The sequence below is a fragment of the Mus pahari genome, chromosome 8 (assembly GCF_900095145.1).
Source record: "Mus pahari chromosome 8, PAHARI_EIJ_v1.1, whole genome shotgun sequence".
Taxonomy (NCBI): Eukaryota; Metazoa; Chordata; class Mammalia; order Rodentia; family Muridae; genus Mus; species Mus pahari.
Window position 1 is genome coordinate 106,127,097 of NC_034597.1, and position 23,978 is coordinate 106,151,074.

Genomic DNA, 23,978 nt, shown 5'->3' on the forward strand with positions numbered 1-23,978 from the left:
CAAAACAGCTCATTCTTGAAAAGAAAATGAAGAGGATTCAGAAATCATTAGTGTAACCAACCAAAAGAGAGAAAGACACAACCTGGAAAAGAAAAAAAAAAAAAAAAGAAAAAAGAAAAAAAAAAAAAAAAAAAAAAAAAAAAAAGATTTACAACAAATACCAATGATATCCAGAGCATCACTTGAACAGTTGAGCTAATCTGGAGAATCCAGGCATGGGTACATTACAGACACATATGATCTTCATGGGTACATTATAGACACATGTGATCTGCTAAAGTTAAATAAGTGTAAACAACCCTCAGAGCTGTACAGTGAGCAATGAAAGTCTCCCAGCTAGAAATTCCAAACCTAAATTTATGAGTTCCACCAGTCCTCTGAGGAAGGATATTAACATTCTTCAACCCACTCCATAAAACAGGAAAGGAAGGGATGGCTACTAGTCCCAGTTTATGAATCCAGTATTACACTGATACCAAAAGTGGGGATGGCCACAACAGAGGACAAAATGGCAGGCCAATCCCTGATGAACATGGTCTAAGAATTCTTACAAAACAGTTGCCAGCTGAATTCAGCAACACATGGAAAATACTGTTCATAATCACATGATCTTTGATAAAAAACTTCAAGAAAGTCGGAATAGGTAGAACATACCTCAACATATTAAGTTCAACATTATATTAACTGGGGAAAACTCAAAAATATCCACTAAAACAAGGAAGACGATAATGGTCTCCACTCAACTTCTAATTCAGTACTCCTCACTGAAGTCTTAGCTGAGCGATAAGACAAGAGAAAGGGATAAACGGTCTACAAACAGGAAGAGAGGGAGTGAATTACTTTACTTGTGGACAACCCTACCATTTCTATAAAAGATCTCACAGCCTACTCAGAAAGCCCTTAGACCTCACAAGCTCTTTCAGAAAAATAGGTGAATATAAAAAAAAAAAAAATCAACAAAAAAGTTCAGTAGATTTCCATATGCACCAATAATAATCCTGTTAGGAAAGAAATCAGGAAAAGAGCCCCAATTATAACAGTTTAAAAATGCTTAGCAATGCACATAAGCAAGTAAATGATTTTATAAACGCATATTCAAAACCTAAAAAAAATATCTTTCCGTTTCTGTCCATGTATGAGTGGGTGCCCACGCAGTGGAAGTAGAGAACTGACTCTCACTCACAAGTTGCCCTGACATGTATACATAACCCTAAATACCCAAACATGAAACAATCACATTAGTACATTAGCTTATTTCATTAGCTGATGAAATAAGTATGCAGTACTTGAGCAATTAGTACACATGGCCAGTAAACGTAAGAGATGTTTAGCATCCTAGCCATTGGGAGATGCACATAGAAACTATGGTGTTCTATCTTACCCCAGCCAAATGTTTTCCATACAGAAAACAGACAAGGGATGTTGGTGGGAAGCTGGGGCAGCTGTATTTATTTAGGGACCATGGTGGAAATTCAGCTGTGGAGCTACTCTGGAAACCAGTAGGAAGAGCCCTTGCAATGCTAGCAACAGAATGCTCATGTGACCCAGCCTCTGAGAATGTATGTATCAGAGAAAGACTGAAGACAACATCACAGACATACTTGCACATCTGCATTTACTGCAGGCTGCTCACAATGTACATTTACTTTGAGCCAAGTTACAAGTCAGTCTGTGCATTCACCAACAGAGGACGCCACGGGGAGAGCTATGAACAGGAACGTAAATGGATGGCACCTAAGTCCTCATGCTAAGTGAAATAAATCAGGCTCACAAAGACAAATGTTTTTTCTCATTTGAGGTTTCTACATTTCTATACGTACATAAAATTATTATACATATAATATATGTACATACACACATGACTTGAAAGTAGAAGACAGACTGGAGAAAGGGAGCCCTAGAGGACAGGGTGAGAAAGTTGAGTTTCTGGAAGGTACTTACAGCTAGAGCACATGATAGTCTTGAATGGAAATGTCTTTATGTTATTTTCACCATGGAGAATGAATAGATGCCAATAAAAATTTAAAAAATTCTCTTCTCCATTTCTCTCCATGGACAGTGAGCAGAGGTGAGAAGTCTTGGTATTTAGATTCCAGAAGTTTCCCCGGAGTGTTGGGAAGCAGGTGTGCCTGGCCAACAGCCCACCGGAGTTTGTTTCCTGCTTTCTGTCTTATGTCTGTCCAGACTGATCCTGCTAGCTATGAGCCATGGCCTTCAAAACGTGTTCTGAATGAAACTTGTAGAAGTTAAACTTGCCAAGCAAAGCAGATACTTAACACTGCCACATCTCATCTCCAGACTGTCTAGACTGACGTCCTCAGAGAGTGGCAGATGGCAATAGAAACGGTGAGGCAGGGCATTTATGAGCCTGGAGATGGGGAGATGGTGAATTTTGAAGTGAAGCAAATGTAAGATCAAGGAAAGAGCACACTGAGGCCAGGAGCTGACATGAAACGCTCACTGGTCCCCACGTGTGCCTGTTCACTGAAGACAGCTTTGACAGACCAGGAGCCACCCTGCTCTTTCTCCTCACGCTACCTCCCACAATAACTTACATCTTTTAAGTTAATATTATCAAGGTCACAGTTGCTGTGTACTGTTTCAACCAGCCATCCTTCTGGGGTGATCATGTTGAGAGTCAGAAGGTGTGACTCTGGGATGTCCAGGAACTTTGCCACTGGTCCATGAGAAGGACTATTGTTAGGCCCTGATGTCAGCTCTGGCTCCAGAACAAAACGGTAAAAGCTGTTAATAAAGCACAAAAAAAAAAAATTTGTGATTAAAATTAAAATGATTATTTATTCCTCAAATAATTTAAAACCGCCAATGGCTTAATATACGTAACTATAAAATCTTAAATTAAAAGTTACATATATATTGTATGCCACAAGAGCTAAGAGATTATTTTATACGAATATATATTCTATTATATATTTTATCCTTTAAGATCGATCTGAGTGAGAGTTATCTGTGCTCATTTCTGCAGCCCTTCACATTTGTTCACAGTCCACATTTTGGCCTTTTTATGAGCTCCTACCACTACAAAGAGGGACAATGAGAGTCAGAAAGTGAGTAAAATTCAAATGGAAATTTGATACTAACTTTAAAAGTTCAACTAAAATCTAACAAATGGGGTGGAGTTAAATGCACCTGCTCAGCAGATCATTAGACATAACTGTACTTTTATTGTATGTTATAGCCTCATTCTTCAAATACTCAAGAAGAGTATGAGCCAATATCAAGAACATAAAAATGATTGTTTCAATTCTCTAATATATTTTTACAATCGTGTTAAGCTCAAACTCGTATTGTGAAGTCTATATTTTCACTATTCAACTGCTATTTTGACTTTTCTTAAAATGTACTTTTAACTAAGAGTAAAAATTGTGTAAGCCTTGCTGCAGCTCTCAAGAGAGAGGCTCTGTAGCTCACGCTGTTGTGATGCTGCGGGAATAAGGACTGCAGTGCCCTCTAGTGGTAGGCTGAAAAATACCCCAGATGCCTGCCACTAAGGGCATCTCTAGTGTACTTCATCTGAGGCCCTGACCTGAGCCAGAGAGAAAAAGACAGCATGGGATAAACGAGCCTGCTTAACTTAAAGTGCAGGCATTAGGCAGTTAATTTGGCCACATTTGGCTGGCCCGACCCTTACTCCAGGAGAATTTATACAGTATGGTGATGAGACTCACTGGAGAAGACATAGAAGAACCTATATTCAAAGCAAAGCAAAGAAGGTACAAAGAGACATATGAGAGAGAGCGTTCAGAGGGAAACACACAAAACAAGCACTCGGCATGCCAACACAGTGTAAACACTAAAGGAGAGGTTTTTCTAGAAATGTTGGAAATAGAACATTCTTAAGGATCTAGTAAAAATAATTTCAGTGACAAAGAAAATGAAAGGCATTACAGGCAAATGTAGCGAATCTGCAGTGAAGGAGAGCTACTATAGACCAGTGCTGTAGGATACCTGAACCTGTTTCTAGCTGTGGTGTGACTCATCCTTAGTATTCATCTTTAATCCCACACAATTAAGGTAAAGTTAGTTTGTAGAAGGAAGCACCCAGGTAGGAAGGTGATGGCTAATTGGATGGCAGTCAAAGTGATGAATCACAGGGAGATTCGACAGAATAGGATGTGTCCACTACTCACGAGAAAAGAGAGGAAAGGGAAGCTACTTAAGGGAGAGACCATCAGCACAGGAGGAAGAGAGCCCAGAGCAGGATGCAGGAGAGGTTAGAGTGGGAGGGAGAGCAGAGCAGCACAGAGGGCGGCGGAGGTGGAGGTGGAGGCGGAGGCGGAGGCGGAGGCGGCAGTGTCTCCCAGTGTCTCCGAGAGAGTTTTACAGAGACAGGTTGAAGAGAGAACAAGCTAGACACAGGTAAAGAGAGAACAAGCAAGAGAATGAATGAGGAGCCAGAAGATTAGAAAAGATTGCTAGAGTCAGTTTTAGGCTAAGAAGAGCAATTATAGGTCAAGAGAAAAGCCAGATTGAATAAGTCAGTTGGGAGAGGAGTCTGAACAGCTGAACTGCACCAGCCAGCCAGAGGTCAGAAAGACCTAGGAAGGGTACACTGTCTTTCTGCCCCAAGGTACAAGAGGATAGCGAACATTTCTATTAACAGAAGTGATTACGATGACAGCAATTATGAACCACAAAGCAGAAAGAGTGTTCTCTTAAGTAGTGTGTCATTCAAAGTCATAGCCTTCACACATGTCACTGACAGAGACTCTAAACTGCTTTCCCAAATACTGACTGTGGTGATGTGCAAGAGGACACGCTGAAGTGTGTGCGGGTCTGGAAAAGCTGTAGACAATACAGTTAACCGGGAAACCTTTGACTTCACTGTACTCCCCTGGAAACACCTCTCAATAAATACTCCTATATCAAATTTCTAAAAATGCCTGTAAACAAATTTCATATAACTTCTGCAATAAGCTAAGCTATACTTACTGAGCTGGGTGATTTTAGTTTTGCAGCAATTAAGTGAAGTGACAAAGAAAGCTAGTCCACAGCCGATTCTTTGTCCTCCGTGCATGTGTGTCTCAGTCCACTCACCTGTCTAACGGGGCTTCTGAGAGTTTGCCCCTGCAGTTCATGAACAGCTTTATCCTCGCGTTTACAATCTTCCCCAGCACCTGTTGAAGACGCTCACGTTGATGTTTGGATGACACACAGCTAACAGCTACTGAGCATATCTAACACCTCATGCATTACATCAGCCAGTTACATTTACTGTCACATTTAACCCTCAAACGCCCTCCCTGCCCAAGGCCAAAGGAAGTTACAGAAGAGGTCGACATTCAAGCAACTGTAAGTTGCTAGTCTTTTGCTTAAAATAACTTCCTTTCAGAACTTTTGAATTTCCTTACTATTGAAGGAAAAGTAGTATACTTATTAAAACCTTGGTTTGCAAACATAAAGTGGTGGCCTCACAACACTGCCTGTCACAGTCTGATCTTTTTAGATTTTCCCTCCCTGCCGTAAGAGATGAGGAACGCTCTAGGCTCACACCGATGACAGAGTTGTTCTTTGTCTTAATTGTCACTAGATCAGTAAGAAGAGGGAACGAATTGTTCTCCCCCATCTCTACACAGAAAACGAACCACAGATGAATCAAAAGCTATCAATAAAAATAAGGATAAAAGCAGAGACAGAATGTACACATAACACCAAGAACACAGACTTAGCGAGGAATTACAACAGACAGAGTGTACACTTAAGAGCGCTGGGGTTTAGTTCCCATCCTGTCACGCATCCTCGCTGCCATGGAGACCAGGGGGTGACTTGTTTCCCCCTCCAATGTTAGATCAGCATTGTACAGTTGAGTCAGTCATTAACTACAAAGAATGAGTGACAAGTGAAGCCAGAAACTACAACCAATATGCAAAATATTATTCTATAAATAATTTATAAAGTAAAAATAGAATTGCTCAGAAATAAAGCATATTATTTTTATCAAAGAAATAAAATGATGTGTAATTTCTCTCTCTTATCTGTACAATTTTATATTTATTATTTATAAGTTCTATCTTGACATAGGTCTTAAACAAAACATTTTCTTCTGAATAATGATTCTTCACGGGATCAGGGAAGTTGTACCCTAAAAATCAAGGGTAATTTGAGTTCTATACTTTATGAAGGATTTACAAATGCTAAGAAGAATGGTGACACGGCCACAGGGTTAACTTTGTGCGGCTCATACTCTGTAGCCAAACAACATTAAAGTCTGAGATCATCATCCACATAATAAATGCAGTCATAGAAAGATCTTGCAGTAAACTCCCCTAAAATAGTCTACTGTCTGAGAAAGCTACGACATGGAGTTCTGATGGAATATACAGAGATATCACTTTACTTGGTAATTACCATCATCCATTAGAGTGACTTCCTACACTTTGGCCTGTTTCCCAACTGTCAGAGAGGTTTCCAATTCTGACAACATTTATTTCTTTATTTAAACAGTTTTTGATATTAAAATATAACTGCATTTCCCTTCATTTTCTTCTCCCAAGCACTCCTGTGTACATCCCTCTATACACATCTTGTTCTCTTCCAAATTCATGGTCTCATTTCCTTAAATTTTGTTGTTCACAGAAACAATACACAGATATGTAAGCTAGAACCTGCTCAGTCACCTGCACACATGCGCTTTCGGGGATGACCATTTGCTCCGGGCCACAAATGGCCTGCTGTTCTGTTTCTCCTGCTCTCAGCATTGCTTAGTTGTCTACAGTTGAGAGCATTTCTTGAACATTCATCTCCCCTTCCTTCCTTCCTTCCTTCCTTCCTTCCTTCCTTCCTTCCTTCCTTCCTTCCTTCCTTCCTTCCTCCCTCCCTCCCTCCCTCCCTCCCTCCCTCCCTCCCTCCCTTCTTCTCTCATCTTCCCTCCACCCTTCTGTCTCCGACAGAATATGGCTATGCAGCCCAGCGTGGCCATAAACTTACAGTGTTTGTGTGTGTTTCTGTGAGTTGGGATACAGACATGAAGTCAATCACTAGACTTCCCCTGTACTCCCATCTTTATGAAAGGCTGCTTGGCATGGTTCCCAGCCTCTCACTATTATCATTCCCAGTCGCTCGGGGAAGTTTGGGGGTGTGGCCCTGTTCTCCCTGCAGGCTAACAGTGATATACAGATGACCTCTGACATCTCCAGCAACGTGAGCAGCTTACGCTTGACTGCTGGATGACAGATTTTAGCTAGGGTTTTACTGCTGTGAACAGACACCATGACCAAGGCAACCCTTGTAAGGACAACATTTAATTGGGCTGGCTTACAGGTTCAGAGGTTCAGTCCGTTATCATCAAGGCGGGAACATGGCAGCATCCAGGCAGGTATGACTCTGGAGGAACTGAGAGTTCTACATCTTGTTCCAAAGGCAAACAGGAGAAGACTGGCCCTCATGTGGTTAGGAGGAGGGTCTCATTGCCTACCCCCACAGTGACACACTACTCCAACAAGGCCACACCTCCTAATTGTGCCACTCCCCGGAGCAAGCATTTTCAAACCACCACACACGGCCGCTTCTTGCTGGAGACCCCACCTATAGAAGCTGAGTCTCTGGACACAATCTCTGTGTCCCGCTCCCCGAGCGTTGCCTGTGTGGGTAGCGTTACTTACTTACTGCACTTCAAGCTTCACTTGTAAAAGTGTCCTTCCTCACAGGCCCAGGAGTAAGGTCTATTTACCTGGCTCTCTTCTGGGTTTCTTGGTGAGAAGACCTGCTATTATGCTCACAGGTCTCCCTGCGTGCTCACAGATGGAGGATGTAACGAGTGCAAGACTGCAGAATTTCTCCTTACCCCGCACGTGATGTGACTAGGGTCTCTTCTGTACAGACTCATTTAGCTTTACCTTCGTAGGCCGTTTCCAGTCATGCTGATAGGTAGAGCTTGAATTCATCAAAGCACACTTATATGCCACGACATACACTTTGTAGGGAGCAGCAACTTAGCCATAGCAGCCCCCACCTAGCACTGCTGCAACACTGGTGCCCAGTTCTGCCATCATATACTGAAGTACATGTATTCCACACACGTGTTTTTGTGTCTAAAATGTCAGATGATGTAAAGAACAGAGAGGAGCCCTAATACTTCATTACACTTAAAAATACATGGAAATTTCAGTTTCTAATGAAAGGTTTAGTCCAATTAATATTATCTTACCACCAGGAACTGTGCCATCTTCTGGGCTTCTCTTGTCAAAGGATCAACAATAGCAAAGACATCAAAGAAGGTATCGTTCTCTGGGGGATTTATCTTTATAACACTAGAACAACAAGTGAGAGAAGCATAGTAGGTTAGGTTTATACAAGCACATCCATCATCATGGTCTTAGCCATACACATTCTCATGAGTTTAGTTTATAAAATTCTGATTATTTCACATAATAAAACTGCAGATTTGAAAGACGTGTGATATGTTGTAAAGTTATAATGAATTTGATAAAATGAAATATTTTATAAATATGCAATTAAAATACACTTTAAAGAATGAGAATACTACAAAAAATTCTGATAGTTTTTCCATGGGTTGCTTTATTTGAAAAATAAAACCAATATGTTTTATGTTAGGTAAATATATCTCCTTAGATTCAAGAGTTAACGACTTAGTACTTTTATCCTATTTGGGACTGTAGAAAATCAATCCATAGGAAGATGTGAATGAGAAACGAGCAGACTCGAAGCCATCATCAGCACTTCCTTGGATCCAGCGTCCTCTTTTTACCTCCTTCACTCCTGTCCTTCCCATCTGTCTCCCATTGACCTAAATCCTAAATTCAGTGATGGACTTAATTTAAAGGGAAATGGAAACAAAGAGGCCAGTGGGAGATAACCAATAATATGTGTGTTTGTAAAGTATAAACTATGTAACATAATTACTGCTTTAACATTAGCCATATAAAAGCTTTAATTTTATTTTTATTTTATTATTTTTTTTAGATGAAGGAAGACTGTTTATTTTGACAGTAGAAAAAGGCTTACTAAATCAAGGGCTATAATAAGCAGTTATAGGAATAGTCATCTTTGCTACAGAAAGGCTCTTTACAGTGAGAAAACTGATGCTCAACAATGAAATAAAATATTTATACTTCAAACACAATTATTGAGTGAAACTTCATTTTCCTTGAAGTTATGATTTGTGTTATAACAAGAATAGTAGAGTCAACAGGTCCTGGATAATTTTGTTAGAAATAGGGTTATGAGTTAGATGATCTGGTAACATGACTCTGCGATTGTTACTGTTTAGTTCTCTTGCAAAAATTCTACAAATTACTAGAAACTGGTTGCAGAATGGCTACATACTGCAGCGCCTGTAGAAACTGGTTGTCCAATGGCTACAGTATTATGTGACTTGTACGACTTAACTACACATCTGTCTCCTGCTGCTTTAAGTTTTCCCTAGACAACTACTAATTCTTTCTTTAAGTCTGTACTGTGTTTTAGTCCCAAGACATCACTTAACTATGTGAACTATGTGTGGTGCTACACAGTTATAAGCCCAGCACTTAGAAAATACTTATTTCACATACTGAAAATACACAGTATTATTTATAATGATTGAAGATGCTTAAAGTTATTAATAATATTGGACATTAAATAAAAATCATGCTAAGTATAATTTTAAGTTTTATATTCTAAGTGCATTTATATTCGCTAGGCTGTACAATTAGATTTGTGTGTTTTATCTGTGTGTGTATATGTGTACATGTGCTGTGTGTGTGTGTGTTTGTATGTGCATTTGGTGAGTATGCGTGTGTGTGTCTATAGTTTGCATGTGTATGTTAGTCAGGTGGTACTAGAGAATTAAATTTAGGGCCTCATGCATGAAAGTCAAAAACATCCTCTACCACTGAGCTATGTCCTAGATATATTTTTCTCTTTATATTATTATTTTTTTACCAAACAGAAAAAAATTTTAATTTTCATTATGCTATAAAAAAATGGAAATAATTCATGGCAAGTGGAAAGAATGCAAGAAATAATTCAGTAGAAGAAAAAGCATCAGATATTGTTACAGTGTTACCTGAAATTCTCTTTGAGTAATGTGATGTCATAGCGAGAGGCACGCACAGCCAATGAAGACATGAGCCCATCTATTTTCATCACCAGGTCGCTCATGCTGTACAAGCAGAGAGCAATGCGTGAGACATCCAGGAAGACAAGATTTCATATCCCATGTTACAGTTAACAACTCCAGAGAGGCTCTCGCTGTAATACAGCTATAGCTCCTATCTTATGGAAGTGATTTACATAGGACACACAGTATAATCACATTTCTCTGGGAAAGGCAAAGAACTCAACATAAGAAGCACCTACAGTGGGTACTTACAGCTGAAGCCAGGGTATAAACAAAACCCACGAGACTGCTGCACACAGCCTTTACAAAAATGACTCCTCTTGTGAGAGGAGGGGACAGAGCTAGGTGAATGCAAACAAAGAGAAAGAATGAGCTGAGAGAGGGGCACAGTGTCTTCAGTGGGATGCGGAGGGAGGGGAGCACCGTCCCCAGACAGGGAGGAATGCGGAGGGAGGGGAACACCGTCCCCAGTCAGGGAGGGATGTTGAGGGAGGGGAGCACCGTTCCCAGTCAGGGAGGGATGTTGAGGGAGGGGAGCACTGTCCCCAGTCAGGGAGGGATGTTGAGGGAGGGGAGCACTGTCCCCAGACAGGGAGGGATGTTGAGGGAGGGGAGCACCGTCCCCAGTCAGGGAGGGATGTTGAGGGAGGGGAACACCGTCCCCAGTCAGGGAGGGATGTTGAGGGAGGGGAGCACCGTTCTCAGTCAGGGAGGGATGTTGAGGGAGGGGAGCACTGTCCCCAGTCAGGGAGGGATGTTGAGGGAGGGGAGTACTGTCCCCAGACAGGGAGGGATGTTGAGGGAGGGGAGTACTGTCCCCAGTCAGGGATGCTTGGGGAGGAAAGCACTGTCTATAGTCAGGGATGCTGAGGGAGGGAATGGTTTATTTTTTGCTGTTTAATCACATGTGATTCATCATTCATCTTCTCCCAGTCTTTTATTATTATGTATGTTTACTTTTCTAAATATCAAAATATTTCTAACTTTAAAAGAAAATAGATAACCAGAAAATGGTGGCTCAGGCCTTTAATTTCCAGCACTCGGGAGGCAGAGGCAGGAGAATCTCTGGGACAGCTGGGGCTATACAGAGAGACCCTGTCTAGGAAAACCAAAAAGGAAGGAAGGAAGGAAGGAAGGAAGGAAGGAAGGAAGGAAGGAAGGAAGGAAGGAAGGAAGCGAGGGAGACAAGGAGGGAGGGAGGGAGATAACATATATGTAAAACACAAAACTTCCAAACCAATTGCTTTAATACTTTTAAATACTTACTGTTTTGAGTTCATTTCCATACTTTCAACAATGCCTGCAATTTTCTTTACTGAATTACTAAATGTTATCTTTTCAAGCAAGTGAAAGTCTTCTTTGTAGAACTCTTCATTTAGAGGTCCTAAGAACTTGAAATGAAGATGACGTTACTGTCAGATATTTTCCAGGAGACGTTCAGGACACTATTCTTTTTTCACGTTTCCTCCAACACTACCCTCAGCTGTGTACAGCACCATGAACATTTGAGGGAGCTCTGCCACGCAGCCACTACTGCGTCACATGTGCCAAGTCCTGCGAGCGCATGGGGCTGGTATCACCCCACAGAGGAAACATTACGGTAACAATTAGACCATGACAAGTAGAGCTGCTGTCTTTCAGGAGATTACAGCGAATGTTTCCAGAGAGTTCTCCACACCGCTTCTTCACCGTTTCTATTGTGAACATTGTTTAAAAGTGATGTAAGCACTCTTACTGGACTCCTTCAGAGGTGACATCAGAGGTGACATCAGAGGCCAAATGACGTTTCATTTTAAATATAAATCACAGGGTCTTAACACAGAAACAGGCACTGCAATACTAAAAGCACTCGTGTAAACTTTTTTTAAACCTTTAAGATTTGATATCAGTTTAACTTTAAAAGTAGCTTCAGTTTGTTGTTGTTGCTGTTTGCTTGTTTTTATCCCTGACTAGAAGGCTGGCTCTGCTTCGGACTAAGCACAGCATCTAACAGGAGACACAGCAGAAACGCCCGAGCCTTCAGTATCTATCCTTCTATGTAAATTTGGATGCATCTCCCAAATACTGTACTTTATAGGGCATAAGATTTGATAATATTCAAGGTGGGGAAAAATCTTTAAGCTTTAAAATTAAGCAAAAATAGGATAAAATCTGTTATTTAAATCTTGATTGCAATATTTAAAAAAAAATTTTTTTTGGCTTCTTTTGCTCTTTTAAAAATTTTTTTCTCTTTTCTTTCCTTTCCTTTCCTTTCCTTTCCTTTCCTTTCCTTTCCTTTCCTTTCCTTTCCTTTCCTTTCCTTTTCTTTTCTTTTCTTTTCTTTTCTTTTCTCCTTTCTGTGAGACAGAGTTTCTCTGGTTTGCTTTGGTTGTCCTGGAACTCACTCTGTTGACCAGAATGCCCTCAAGCCCACAATCGCCAAGAGCCACCTGCTTCTGCCTCCTGAGTGTTGGGATTAAAGGTGTGCACTACCACCACCTGGTGGGATGTGATTATTTTAAATTAATGTAGACTTCTATAATACAAAACATTAAAGTTTACCAAACTCTACTAGAAGGTTTGCTGACACTGTAGAAGCCCCCCTCTATAGGCTCGTTCCCGTATGTTCATCCACTGCTGCACAAGTCACGTGTCCATGTGGGCCTACAACTTCCATGGAGTTCTCGATATTCCAAGAGAGAACCCATTTACTGAGAGGTTAGCCTGTCTGATCATGTCAGATACTGTTCCTACGGAGGCCGGTTATCCATCTCCACAACAGACTCTGGCAGCAGCCGTGCATCAGGAGACGCTGCAGTCCGCACTGAGGCACCAGGATGAGTTTACCTCAGAGGCAAGCCCTGCGGGTCGGTCAGGTCCTGTCTCCACATGACCCTTGCTGGCCCTGCTGCACGTGCTGCTGCCTCGGACACACCGTTTTCACCTTGTATGAATGTCTTTGGAGGGCTTCTAATTCCCCTCTTTGTAATGCAGTCACAATGCGGAACAATAGTGGTGATTTCCCAAAATAGCAGTGCCACTCAGATTAATGATTTAGCTGAAGATTTCTGAGAAATTAAAAATATGTATGGTTGCCAGGTGGTGGTGGCACACGTCTTTAATCCCAGCACTCGGGAGGCAGAGGCAGGCCGATTTCTGAGTTCAAGGTCAGCCTGGTCTACAAAATGAGTTATAGGACAGCCAGGGCTATACGGAGAAACCCTGTCTCAAAAAACCTATGCACACACACACACACACACACACACACACACACACACATATATATATATGTATATATATATACATATAAATAATATATATTACATATGTATTATATATATATGGTTAAAAAGATTAGGTCAAAGTAGTTTTTGTTTTTGTTTTTTTGTTGTTTGTTTTTTGGTACAATGAATTAAATCAGGTCAGGGTATTTTAATAGCTGCTTTGTAACAGAAAACCTAGGGCACAACATAAAAATAAAAACCCACATTCTTAGTTACCTAGTGACTGACCTGCTAAGGCCAGAGAACAAGAACAAAGCGAGCCTGGCTGCTAAGGCTCCTGAGTGTCCCCTGCAGGGGGCAGGCTGATGATCAGGGGCAGAAGCTGAGTCTTAGTGCCCACGGTTAGGACGGAGCTTTTCCTGGCGTTTTAGCAATACATTTGCTGATGGGGTGAGGTGTGCCTTAAGGACTTAGTGCTGTGCAGCAGGTGCACGGAGTAGATTTTTCTTTTTCTGTTGTCTCAAGAAAAGTAAAAGATCGCTGACCTAAAGCTCTCTAGTTGACTATCCATTTATGTTGCTATGAAACAATATAAGAACAGGTAGATGGTTCTCTACGCTAGATGGATAAGAATTGTGTTAAAGTTAGAATAACATGGCGTCTATTTTCTCCCTTGTAACACACACACACACACGCACGCACACACACACGCACACGCACACATGTGCGCGTGCGCACATACACGCGTGCGCGCACACACACACACACACACACACACACACACACACACACACGCACACACGTACACGGAAGAAACCACAGGGGAAACTGAGTAATCAGGTATGGAACTTAGAATAACTTGTTTTTAAAAATATGAAACTTTTAATCATTATGTGTAATTGAAACTCATGATTAAGTGATTGTAATGTGATTTTTTTCCCCTGGGGGATTTCATTAAAGTATATAAGGACTAAGGGAAAAATTAAAGTTGATAGAGCCTTGCTTCATCCACCAAGTGTGTGTGAGTGTGTGCCTGCTTTACCTCACTCACCGACCACACATCTCCTCCTTGGATTGCTGAGTGCACTGCTGGAGCTGGCCTCTGGCAAGATTAGAGCTCATATTGTACAAACAATGCAGCCAGGTTTCACCAAATTTAAACAACTCGTGGAACAACTGAGTCTGAACCTAGGTCAGTATGGCTTAGAAAGGTCGGGATATGATAAATACAAGAGCTATAATAACAGCATATACAAACATGTAAACATGTAATTCTTTAGTATTTTGGCAATAAATCATGTGACCATTAGCTGGGCAGAGCGGCCCCCTTTTAAATCCAGCATTTGGGAGGCAGAGGCGAGCCTCCGTGAGTATCTGTGAGTCCAAAGCCAGACTGCCCTACATAGTTCCAGAGGACACAGTGAAACATTGTCTCAAATATTAAAATTCAAAAACTTGCAAAAATTATATAACCATTACTACATTCACATTATTAGTCATTTAGAGACAATTAAAAAACTCTAAATATGTTCTAGCTTTACCACTGGGACAGGTTCTATGCTAAAATGCAGAAGTTGTCTCAAATATTAAACTGTCAAAATGCTAACAATCTGTTCCATAGATTATTATATATAGTCACACTCTGGAAAGCTATAATGAGGGTTACACCGCTACATTAGCAACTGCCATGCTGGGCATTTTAAAGAACATTTCTGCTCAAACTGAATAATGATGAAGATCACATTTCCCATTAGCCAGTAAATCAAACACTCTGTTGGACATGCACCCTGGTGACAGCTGACTTCTGTCACTGGTTCGCCCCTACCATTCGCTCTGCCTAGGGGACAGTATGGGAAGCCAAAGATGATCATATACTTGACAATTATTTTTTTTAAAGCTGTATTTCTTTCCATTATATAAAAGGGAGGATATCCCTGGTCTTCTGCATTTCCTCACTATCACATTTGATCACTACTTACTTTAATAATTAGTAATGTTTGCAATCCATTTATAAAATAGCACTATTCAGGGATGATTATGATTCTTTAAAAGAAAGGAAAAAAAGGCTTAGGCCAATGGAGGGGATGGGGACACCAAGCCAGCCATAAAACTTTTAACCCACAGTTTGTCCTGCATACAAGATGGACAAGGGCAAAGATGGAGCAGAAATGGAGGCTGTGGCCAACCAATCACTGGTTCGACGTGAGACCTATGCTGTGTGAGAGAAAGACCACACCTCTGTTAGTGATACTCTGCTATACTTGGAGACATCGGGGAGGAGCATCTGATGGAAACTGATGCAGAGACCCGCATCCAAACGTTAAGTGGAGTTTGGGGGATCCTGCAGAAGATGGGGAAGAAGAGCCATAGAGACAGACAGGCAAGGACACCTCAGGCAAACCTTCAGAACCAATCGACCCAGACCACAGGGGCTCACGGAAGCCAGCCACCAGCCAGACAGCATGCATGGGCAGACAGAGGCCCGGTGTGTGCAGCCTGGTCCTGGGGGGCTGTCTCTGACTCTGTGGCCTGCCTTTGGGACCCTTTCCCTAACTGGGCTGCTTAGTCTAGTCTCAATAGGAGAAGATGTGCCTATTTCTACTACAATCTGATACACCAAGGCGGGCTGACATCCATGGGAGGTCTCCCCTTCTCTAAGGAGAAAAAGAAGTGGGAATAGAGGGGAAGGGTAGAGAGAGGTCCGGGGGGGGGGGAAGGAAGGGGAGGCTTGGATCAGGATGTAAATTAAATTAATTAATTAATTAATGAAAAGAAGGGCTATTTTATTTTTATGTGTGACTACTACATATTATGCGTGTTAGAAGTACCTGTGAAGGCCAGCAGATGGCACTGGATCCCCTGACCTGCAGTTACAAACAGTTGGGAGTCACCCAGTGTGGGTCTAGGAAGCAAGACACACCTTTACAAGAGCAAAGATCTCTCTTAACTGCTGAGCCACCTCTCCACCTCCAATGAATATGATTTTAACAGAGGTGAACAGAGTTCATAAAAAATGTAGAAAAAATGCATTAGAACTTTTAAGATAATTTGGTGATTTGCAGATATTCTTTAAACATATTAGTGTATTTAATAAACTTACTGATCAGATTCTAATTTTTTATACTGAAATAACTGGTAAAAAGTAAAATCAGATTATCATCCTCAAAATTACTGATAAGTATGCATCATCTATTTATTCTGTATTTGTTGATAGACTGGTCAGAAATATCTGCAGCAAGTCACAAGAAAAGCGGCATGGGACACATTGCCTAAACAAGCCGGCTGACCGAGGGCTTCTCTGCAAAGCCTGACTGCCTGAGCCCAATCAGTACTGAGCTTACTCATGATGGAGGGGCAGAATTACCCCTGACAACTTCTCTCTCTGCCCTCACATGGATGACATACATACACAAATAAATACCAAACGAGACTATCATACAAACTACAGATGAAGCTATAATCACGCCTTTCAGAGAAACAGATAAAATAATGTGCTATAATAGTACATTTTCATAACACAATGAGAATTTGTGCTTTTTATAGCTTATAAAGGACTGTAGCATGTAAAAAGACATGACAATCTACATAAACATACTTCAGAATTTACAAAACTAGTGTCATGTGACATAAAAATTGCAGGGGAAAGGCACAGAAGAAAAAGACAAAAATATGCCTTGTACAATGTCACACGCTATTATCATAACAAAACATGTCCCCAAACAAGATAAAGCTGGATGCCTGGAGAGACAGATGGCAAGAAGGTGTTGTCGCAGCTGGGCACACAGTGGGTTCTTGCATCCTGACCCCTGCCTAGTGTGCAAAACATGAGTGCCATACATGGACTATATATCATGTCACATCCTAATGCTGGCTCTCTGCACTGCACTAGTGTCCACTAAAGCATGACACATTGCCTCTTCCACTTACTTTCCCATTGCTGATAATCCCAGGTTCGCCAGGCCGCAATTTAAGGACATCTTGACAGAATAACTGGTGAGTTCGGAAAATATTTACTCCAACGGTATTATATTTTTTCTCAAAGGCATTCTTATCCATCTCCTGAGGATAAAAATGAATCAAAAGATGAAGTGATAGAATACGATTCATTTATGTAAGTTCTACTTTATTAATATTACTAAAATTATGCAAATTATGTTTATAATATTATTTTCTTCTGAAGGAGTATTTTTAAGAAATGATATTCTTTTGCCAAATCATTCACAGTCTTTAAATCTTGTTCCACATACATATGGTCATAAATTATTCATCATTTGACCATTTAAGGGGAATTTGTAGATTATTAAAATGTTTGTAAACATCAGTTTAAAGAAAATTTAACATTAAGGAAATGAAATGTTCATTAGATTCTGAACTCAGTATCTCACATTAGATGCTCTTGAAAAATAGTGTTAAGATAAAACGTGCCATCTCACCTCAGTGCACCAATTTCAAAAGGGCAATGCAGTAAGTGTATTTAAACAATGACCCTTGGTCAGAGCCAACAGCGCTAAGGATATTCTAGAAAATCAGGAGGGGCTTTTATCAGCTTCCCGCTGAGATACACTTCTTGGTCTCAGTACTTTCAATCCGCCTTGGTGTCTTATATCTGAGTACCACTAGGAGGCTTTGGGGTCGAAAGGTTTAAGCAAGCTGCCGTGCACACTTATGAGGACAGGAATTGTCTACTGCATGTTCAATATGGTAACTGTGGTCACACATGGATATTTAGCACTTGAAATACAGTCAGCATGATTGAGAAACAAATGCGAATGTTAAGTATACAATAGCCACAAGTAGCCAGTGGCTGAGGTCTTGTAGACAGGAGCTCCAGGTACTCTCAGCTCACCGATACCAATTCCCCCATTGTACAACCACATATTATTCCCAACTTCTTATACTTATTAATATATTTCCGTAACATGGTACTCTAAGTATATAAATCATATTTTTAAATACACCACAGACACACACAGGCACACACAGATAATACATGTAATTGTTTTACTGACCATAGCAAGGAATGTTTTAATTTTATCTCCAGAATAAAGTGCTTCAGCAGTTTCTTCTTTTGCCAGTTTCCTGAGAAAGCTTCTCAAGTGGTTGTTTTGATGTGTAAGAAAAGCTGCCAAAATCCCTCTAGAAATGACCGTGCTCTCTTCGTTTATCTTTGATGTGGGGTTATAAACAATGCCTAAGCGACTGTGAGAACTTGTTTCCTGGAAACCACATTGACAGGTCAGATCAGTACTGGATGCACCCTTTTACAGATGAACATTCTTCTTTATCATCAGACCTGCTGCACTTACCTTCTACCTCTGTACTGCGAGGCTTTCCATGATGACTGCACTGAAGAACGAACTTTCAGCACAGTAGCAGGAGAAACAATCATTAACAACTCTGTCAGCTCCCCTTATTGTATAAAGACTTTTTGGTAATGAAATACTTAATCACATTGGAAGTGTATAAAATGCATAAAATATATAAAACAAAGTGTAGAATTCAAGTGAATTAAACTACCATAAATAACTATATGGGACAAGAACTGGAACATTGCCAGGGCCCCACACAGCCTCACCCTCAGTCAGCGTGCACTCTCTCCCTGACATCACACCTCCTGCCACTTGTAATAGGCAGTCTCTTTATTTGTTACTAGCTATACTTCTAGCACTGAACATTTAACTACTTCACGTTTCATGTATGTGAGTTAATATAGCATGTGATGTTCTTGCACTCTTAATACAACACAGCCTCATGGATATGGTTGCTGTGTGGCTATTGTTGGTAGTATACAGAATTCCACGGGATAAGTACTTTCTTCATCTAGCTTGCTGCTGGAGAGTTGAGCCCCTTCCACTTTGGAATGCCACACCGGGATAAACAGACATTTATTTATTTATTTTTAATAATATCTGTCACAGGAGTTCACTGTTTTACTCTTTGTCCATTATCTGGAGTTGGTTTTATATGCGGCACCAAACGTGGAGGGATGTTCAGGACCATTCTTACTGTCTCACAGGCTGACTTTATCCCACAGCTAACAAGATAGGCATGGCTCTCATTCTACGGTCTTTATTCCCTATTGATTTTCTCTTTCCTACTCTTGAATTAAAAAAAACTGTTTTCAATTATGTAGGCATTACAGAAGGTCTTGAAAGTGATGAATTAATTATTCTCCACTTCTCTGTTTTATAAGTATTTTAGCAATTCTTAGTCCTTGGAATCTTTGCCTATGTTTGCAACTTAGTGTGACAATTTTGAAAAGATACAGATGTTCCTACTGGAGCTATAATAAGGCTTTCCATCAATAATGGAGGAGACAATATCTTTACTATTGGTATATTTATATTTAGTATTGGTGCACTTCACTCATGATGATGGTACACACTTGTACTCACGCAGGACTCCCACATGCTCTCTAAAGCTTTACATTAAACTTTACATTAAATTCTGTAATGTTTGTTTCTAGTACTTGATAGTTTTGATGCCAGTATCAGAATGGTATATTCGCCAGGCGGTGGTGGTACACGCCTTTAATCCCATCACTCGGGAGGCAGAGGCAGGCAGATTTCTGAGTTTGAGGCCAGCCTGGTCTACAGAGTGAGTTCCAGGTCAGCCAGGGCTATACAGAGCCTCGAAAAACCAAAAAAAAAAAAGAAGAATGGTATATTCACTAAAATTTAATTTCTTATTTGTTGTAATTTTCATGATTATAAACAGACCTAATAATAACCTATTTAAACAGAAAAATTAATTCCAATAATTTATATGTTCACAATATACAAAGTATGCCAATATAAATGTTTGTTTTCAATGTTTAAAGATTGGGCATTTTTGCATTCCTGCTCATGAGTAAGGATTGTTATATTCTTTTAAAGCAACTGTTAGTCACAGGATTTCGTCTAACTTTATTTCTAACTACTTAATAATCAAAAAGCAATTTAAAGATCAGGAAAAAACTATAGATGTATGATGTTATTAAACAAAGATTATCTTTTCTTCATTTCTTTTTTTTTTTTAAAGATTTATTTATTTATTATATGTAAGTACACTGTAGCTGACTTCAGACACTCCAGAAGAGGGCGTCAGATCTTGTTACAGATGGTTGTGAGCCACCATGTGGTTGCCGGGATTTGAACTCCGGACCTTCGGAAGAGCAGTCGGGTGCTCTTACCCACTGAGCCATCTCACCAGCCCTTTATTTCTAATATATCCGTTTACAATTATAAATATTTCCACTACTCAAAATTAGTGCTCTTAAGAAAAGGAGTTTTGCTCTATTCTACATTTATTTTTTATGTGTGTGAGCATGTCCCACGGCATACATGTAAGGGTCATGGGACACCCTGCAGGAGTTGGATTTTGCTTTTACCATGCAGATCCTGTGGTTGGAACGCAGGTCCTCATATTTGGCAACATGTGCCCTTACCCACCATGTCATATAGACTGACTCGTTTATCTTTAAGATTTTAAATTAACTGCTGTAAAGATACTTGAATGTTTTAAGCAAAACACACATACACAGACGCACATATACATGCCCACACATGTGTGCATGCCCACACACATGCACACGCACACACATACGCACATACACATGCACACACATGCATGCACACGCACACACATGCATGCTCATACATGCACATACACATGCACATACACACATACGCACACACGCACATAAGCAACATACACGCACACACATGCATACACACATATGCACACATACATGCACACACATACACATACCCGCACATACACATGCGCGCACACACATGCACACACATGCACACACATGCACACAAACACACACACACACACACACACACACACACACACACACACACACGAAGTTTATGTGGCAATGGAATGAAGCACTTGGTTCATTTGCCAATAGGCTTGTATGTGAGCCATCTAAGCAGGCTGGCATTTATTTCCTGTCAGATGGTGCAGCTGAAGGCACATCTGGGTCACATCCTCATGAGAGGGTTAGTCCTTATCTAAGATGCTCTTCACATACTGAACTTCACAAACAGGTGAGAAAAATCACTGTTTTAAGTCATTATGTTTTGCAATAATTTATGGTATAGCAATAAACTGACAATAAGCTAATATAAAAATGTCATAAAACATTTTGATGTATTTCTTTATTTTTAAAATATATACATGTATACTCACCTAGAAATATAGACATTCATTTAAAAAATATCCTGAAATACAGAAACCACTGCTAAGAATTGATTTATAATTACTTCTAACAAGAACAGTGAAGGTTAATGTAGTTTATAGACGAAGTTCTCTTGACTAGCATGGTGAACTACATGACAAAGCTGCCATCACTGGCTGCTATTAGTGCAGTGCAGACTCAGCTCACTGGAGACAAGCAGCTTTTCTCCTGGGTATAAATGCAGTTCAAATGCAGTGCAAATTCCTGCCATCGTCTCCTCAGTCTATATCCTGACGGACTGAACAGTGACCCTCGATTCAGGAGTTCAGACTTACCATGTGCTCCAATGCATTAAAAAGCAGTTTCCTCCCAGACGGCACATCAAAATCAGCAACAATCCACAGAGTGACTGGAGATATTACAGCATCTGAAAATTTCAAATAGTCAAGTAAAATTATTTTTTTCTAAAATCAAACTAAAAGGAAAAGAAAATTTCCAGTTAACCCCCCCCCCAAATAAGCACCTTAAAGATATTTTAAAAACTGTGTTTTATATGCACCTTCTCTGTCTGTTACTGTTTGAGAATATTAAATACATCTCATATAAATGCAGATACACATATACATATACAGAAACACAGCAAAAAGGTGGCAGCAGCAGAAGAGGAAGAGGAGGAGGAAGAGGAAGAGGAAGAGCAGGAGGAGGAGAAGGAAGAGGATGAGGAAGAGGGCTAGGGGGAAGAAGAGGAGGAAGAGGAGGAAGAAGAAGAGGAGGAGAAGGCGGCAGTGGCAGAGGAGGATGAGGAGGAGGATGAGGAGGAGGATCTGCGACAGTTGTGAGATATTTTCACCAGGAGAGAAAACTGCCCTATGTCTTTCATGGTCCCAATGTTGTAAACTGCCTTCCATATATATTTTTCCTGGGGGGGGTAGACCCCATGATATTTATTGTTTACCATGTATCTCTAGTGAATACAAATAACAGTGATAGTAATTTCTGTTTATCATTATTTAATCTCTACTAAGGTTTACTACCAATAGTAATTAACTGTTTATAGAAAATGAAAAACTGGAGCCCAGCGGAGGAAAGCATTTTTAATGTATGTGGGTGCACGCACACACATGTATAACAGCCAGTGGACAGCCTCGTGTGTTTCTCGGGTGCAGTCTGTCTCTTTTTGAGGCCCAAACTCTTGTTCTGGCATAGAACTCGCCAATTAGATGAGGCTGGTTAGCCAGGGAGCCAGGGTCTACCTGTCCCCTCTCCCACAAGATGAGGCGCAGCAGTGTCTCTGGGGATACACCTAAGACCCTGTGCTTGCTTTTTCAACACGATGGACTGAGTTCTCCCTAATCTCCATTTTCTTTCTTTCTTTTTTTTTATTAGATATTTTCTTTATTTACATTTCAAATGCTATCCCGAAAGTTCCCTATACCCNTGGCTGGTGGGGGGAGGCAGGGGGGGGGCCCTCATCTTGTTTGCTAAGAGGACCTTGATTTGGGAAGGAAGCTCCATCATTAAACCGTTCGTGTTCAGAAATGTGCCGACCCCTCCTCCCCCCCGCCCTGCTCCTCTACCCACCCACTCCCACTTCTTGGCCCTGGCCTTCCCCTCTGCTGGGGCATATAAAGTTTGCAAGACCAAGGGGCTTCTCTTCCCAATGATGGCCGAATAGGCCATCTTCTGCTACCTATAAAGCTAGAGACTCGAGCTCAGGGGGTACTGGTTACATCTGGGAACCTTCCCCGCCAGAGGAGAGGCGTCCACCCAGGAAGGCTCTCACTGCCTGAGCAGGTGAGGGAGCCATTTTGTGATCCGGGTTGCCCAGGAACCTAATCTCCATTTTCAATTCTGATGTCATAGTTAAATGATTATAATTCCATCCAGCATCAGTACATATAGCACACAAAATGATACTTCTTGGGCTGCCAGTACACCCCACAGAAAAACTGGTCCTTCAGACCAGGTGACTAATTCAAAATAATGATCACAAAAAAAAAAAAAACAAACAAAAAACCCTGAGGTAATAAAAATTGAGTATATTTGAAACTACAGTTATTATTGTTGTAGCAATATTAATAGTTAAGTAGCTTTATAAATGAGAAAAAATAGTGTAATAAAAGGATGACATTGATTTTACTAACAGCTTCAAGACCCTTCCTCCACGTATCCTGGACTCTTTCGAGTAGCCTAATCTCTAGCACCCACAAGAAGCCAATGTTAGCAGCAAGGCCATATCATTCTCTTTAAAGGAGGAAGTTAGGAAAACTGCTTCTGCCCTACTGTCACCACCACAGCTCCTGAGCAGAAAAGGATTTCAAGTGTTAAATCCTCCAAACTGTATGTTTCTTCTTCGTGATAAATATAGACATAAGATTTTTCAGTTAATATTCCTTTAGGTTGGGAGATATTTCATCCAATCACATGCTTTAGGATAAGCTGGTATAATAGCCAGGGTCGTTCTGAGATATAACCTAACCTGATCTTTGACTCTTTTGCCTTTACTTGACACACTTGAGGTCATGGC

At 40.7% G+C, this 23,978-nt stretch overlaps 1 protein-coding gene across 2 annotated transcripts in view; it reads right to left on the reverse strand.

Annotated features, from left to right (window-relative positions):
• Positions 1-23,978, reverse strand: part of Uggt2 (UDP-glucose glycoprotein glucosyltransferase 2) — a 123,073-nt gene that overhangs the window by 45,426 nt on the left and 53,669 nt on the right. For both annotated transcript variants that reach the window (XM_021203351.2, XM_029541886.1), the window contains 8 exons: positions 21,787-21,878; positions 18,294-18,500; positions 17,212-17,343; positions 11,348-11,472; positions 10,028-10,123; positions 8,168-8,270; positions 5,059-5,138; positions 2,556-2,745 (listed from right to left, as the gene is read on the reverse strand). In XM_021203351.2, the coding sequence (XP_021059010.1) occupies positions 2,556-2,745; positions 5,059-5,138; positions 8,168-8,270; positions 10,028-10,123; positions 11,348-11,472; positions 17,212-17,343; positions 18,294-18,500; positions 21,787-21,878 (1,025 nt within the window). The remainder of the gene's footprint in view (positions 1-2,555; positions 2,746-5,058; positions 5,139-8,167; positions 8,271-10,027; positions 10,124-11,347; positions 11,473-17,211; positions 17,344-18,293; positions 18,501-21,786; positions 21,879-23,978) is intronic.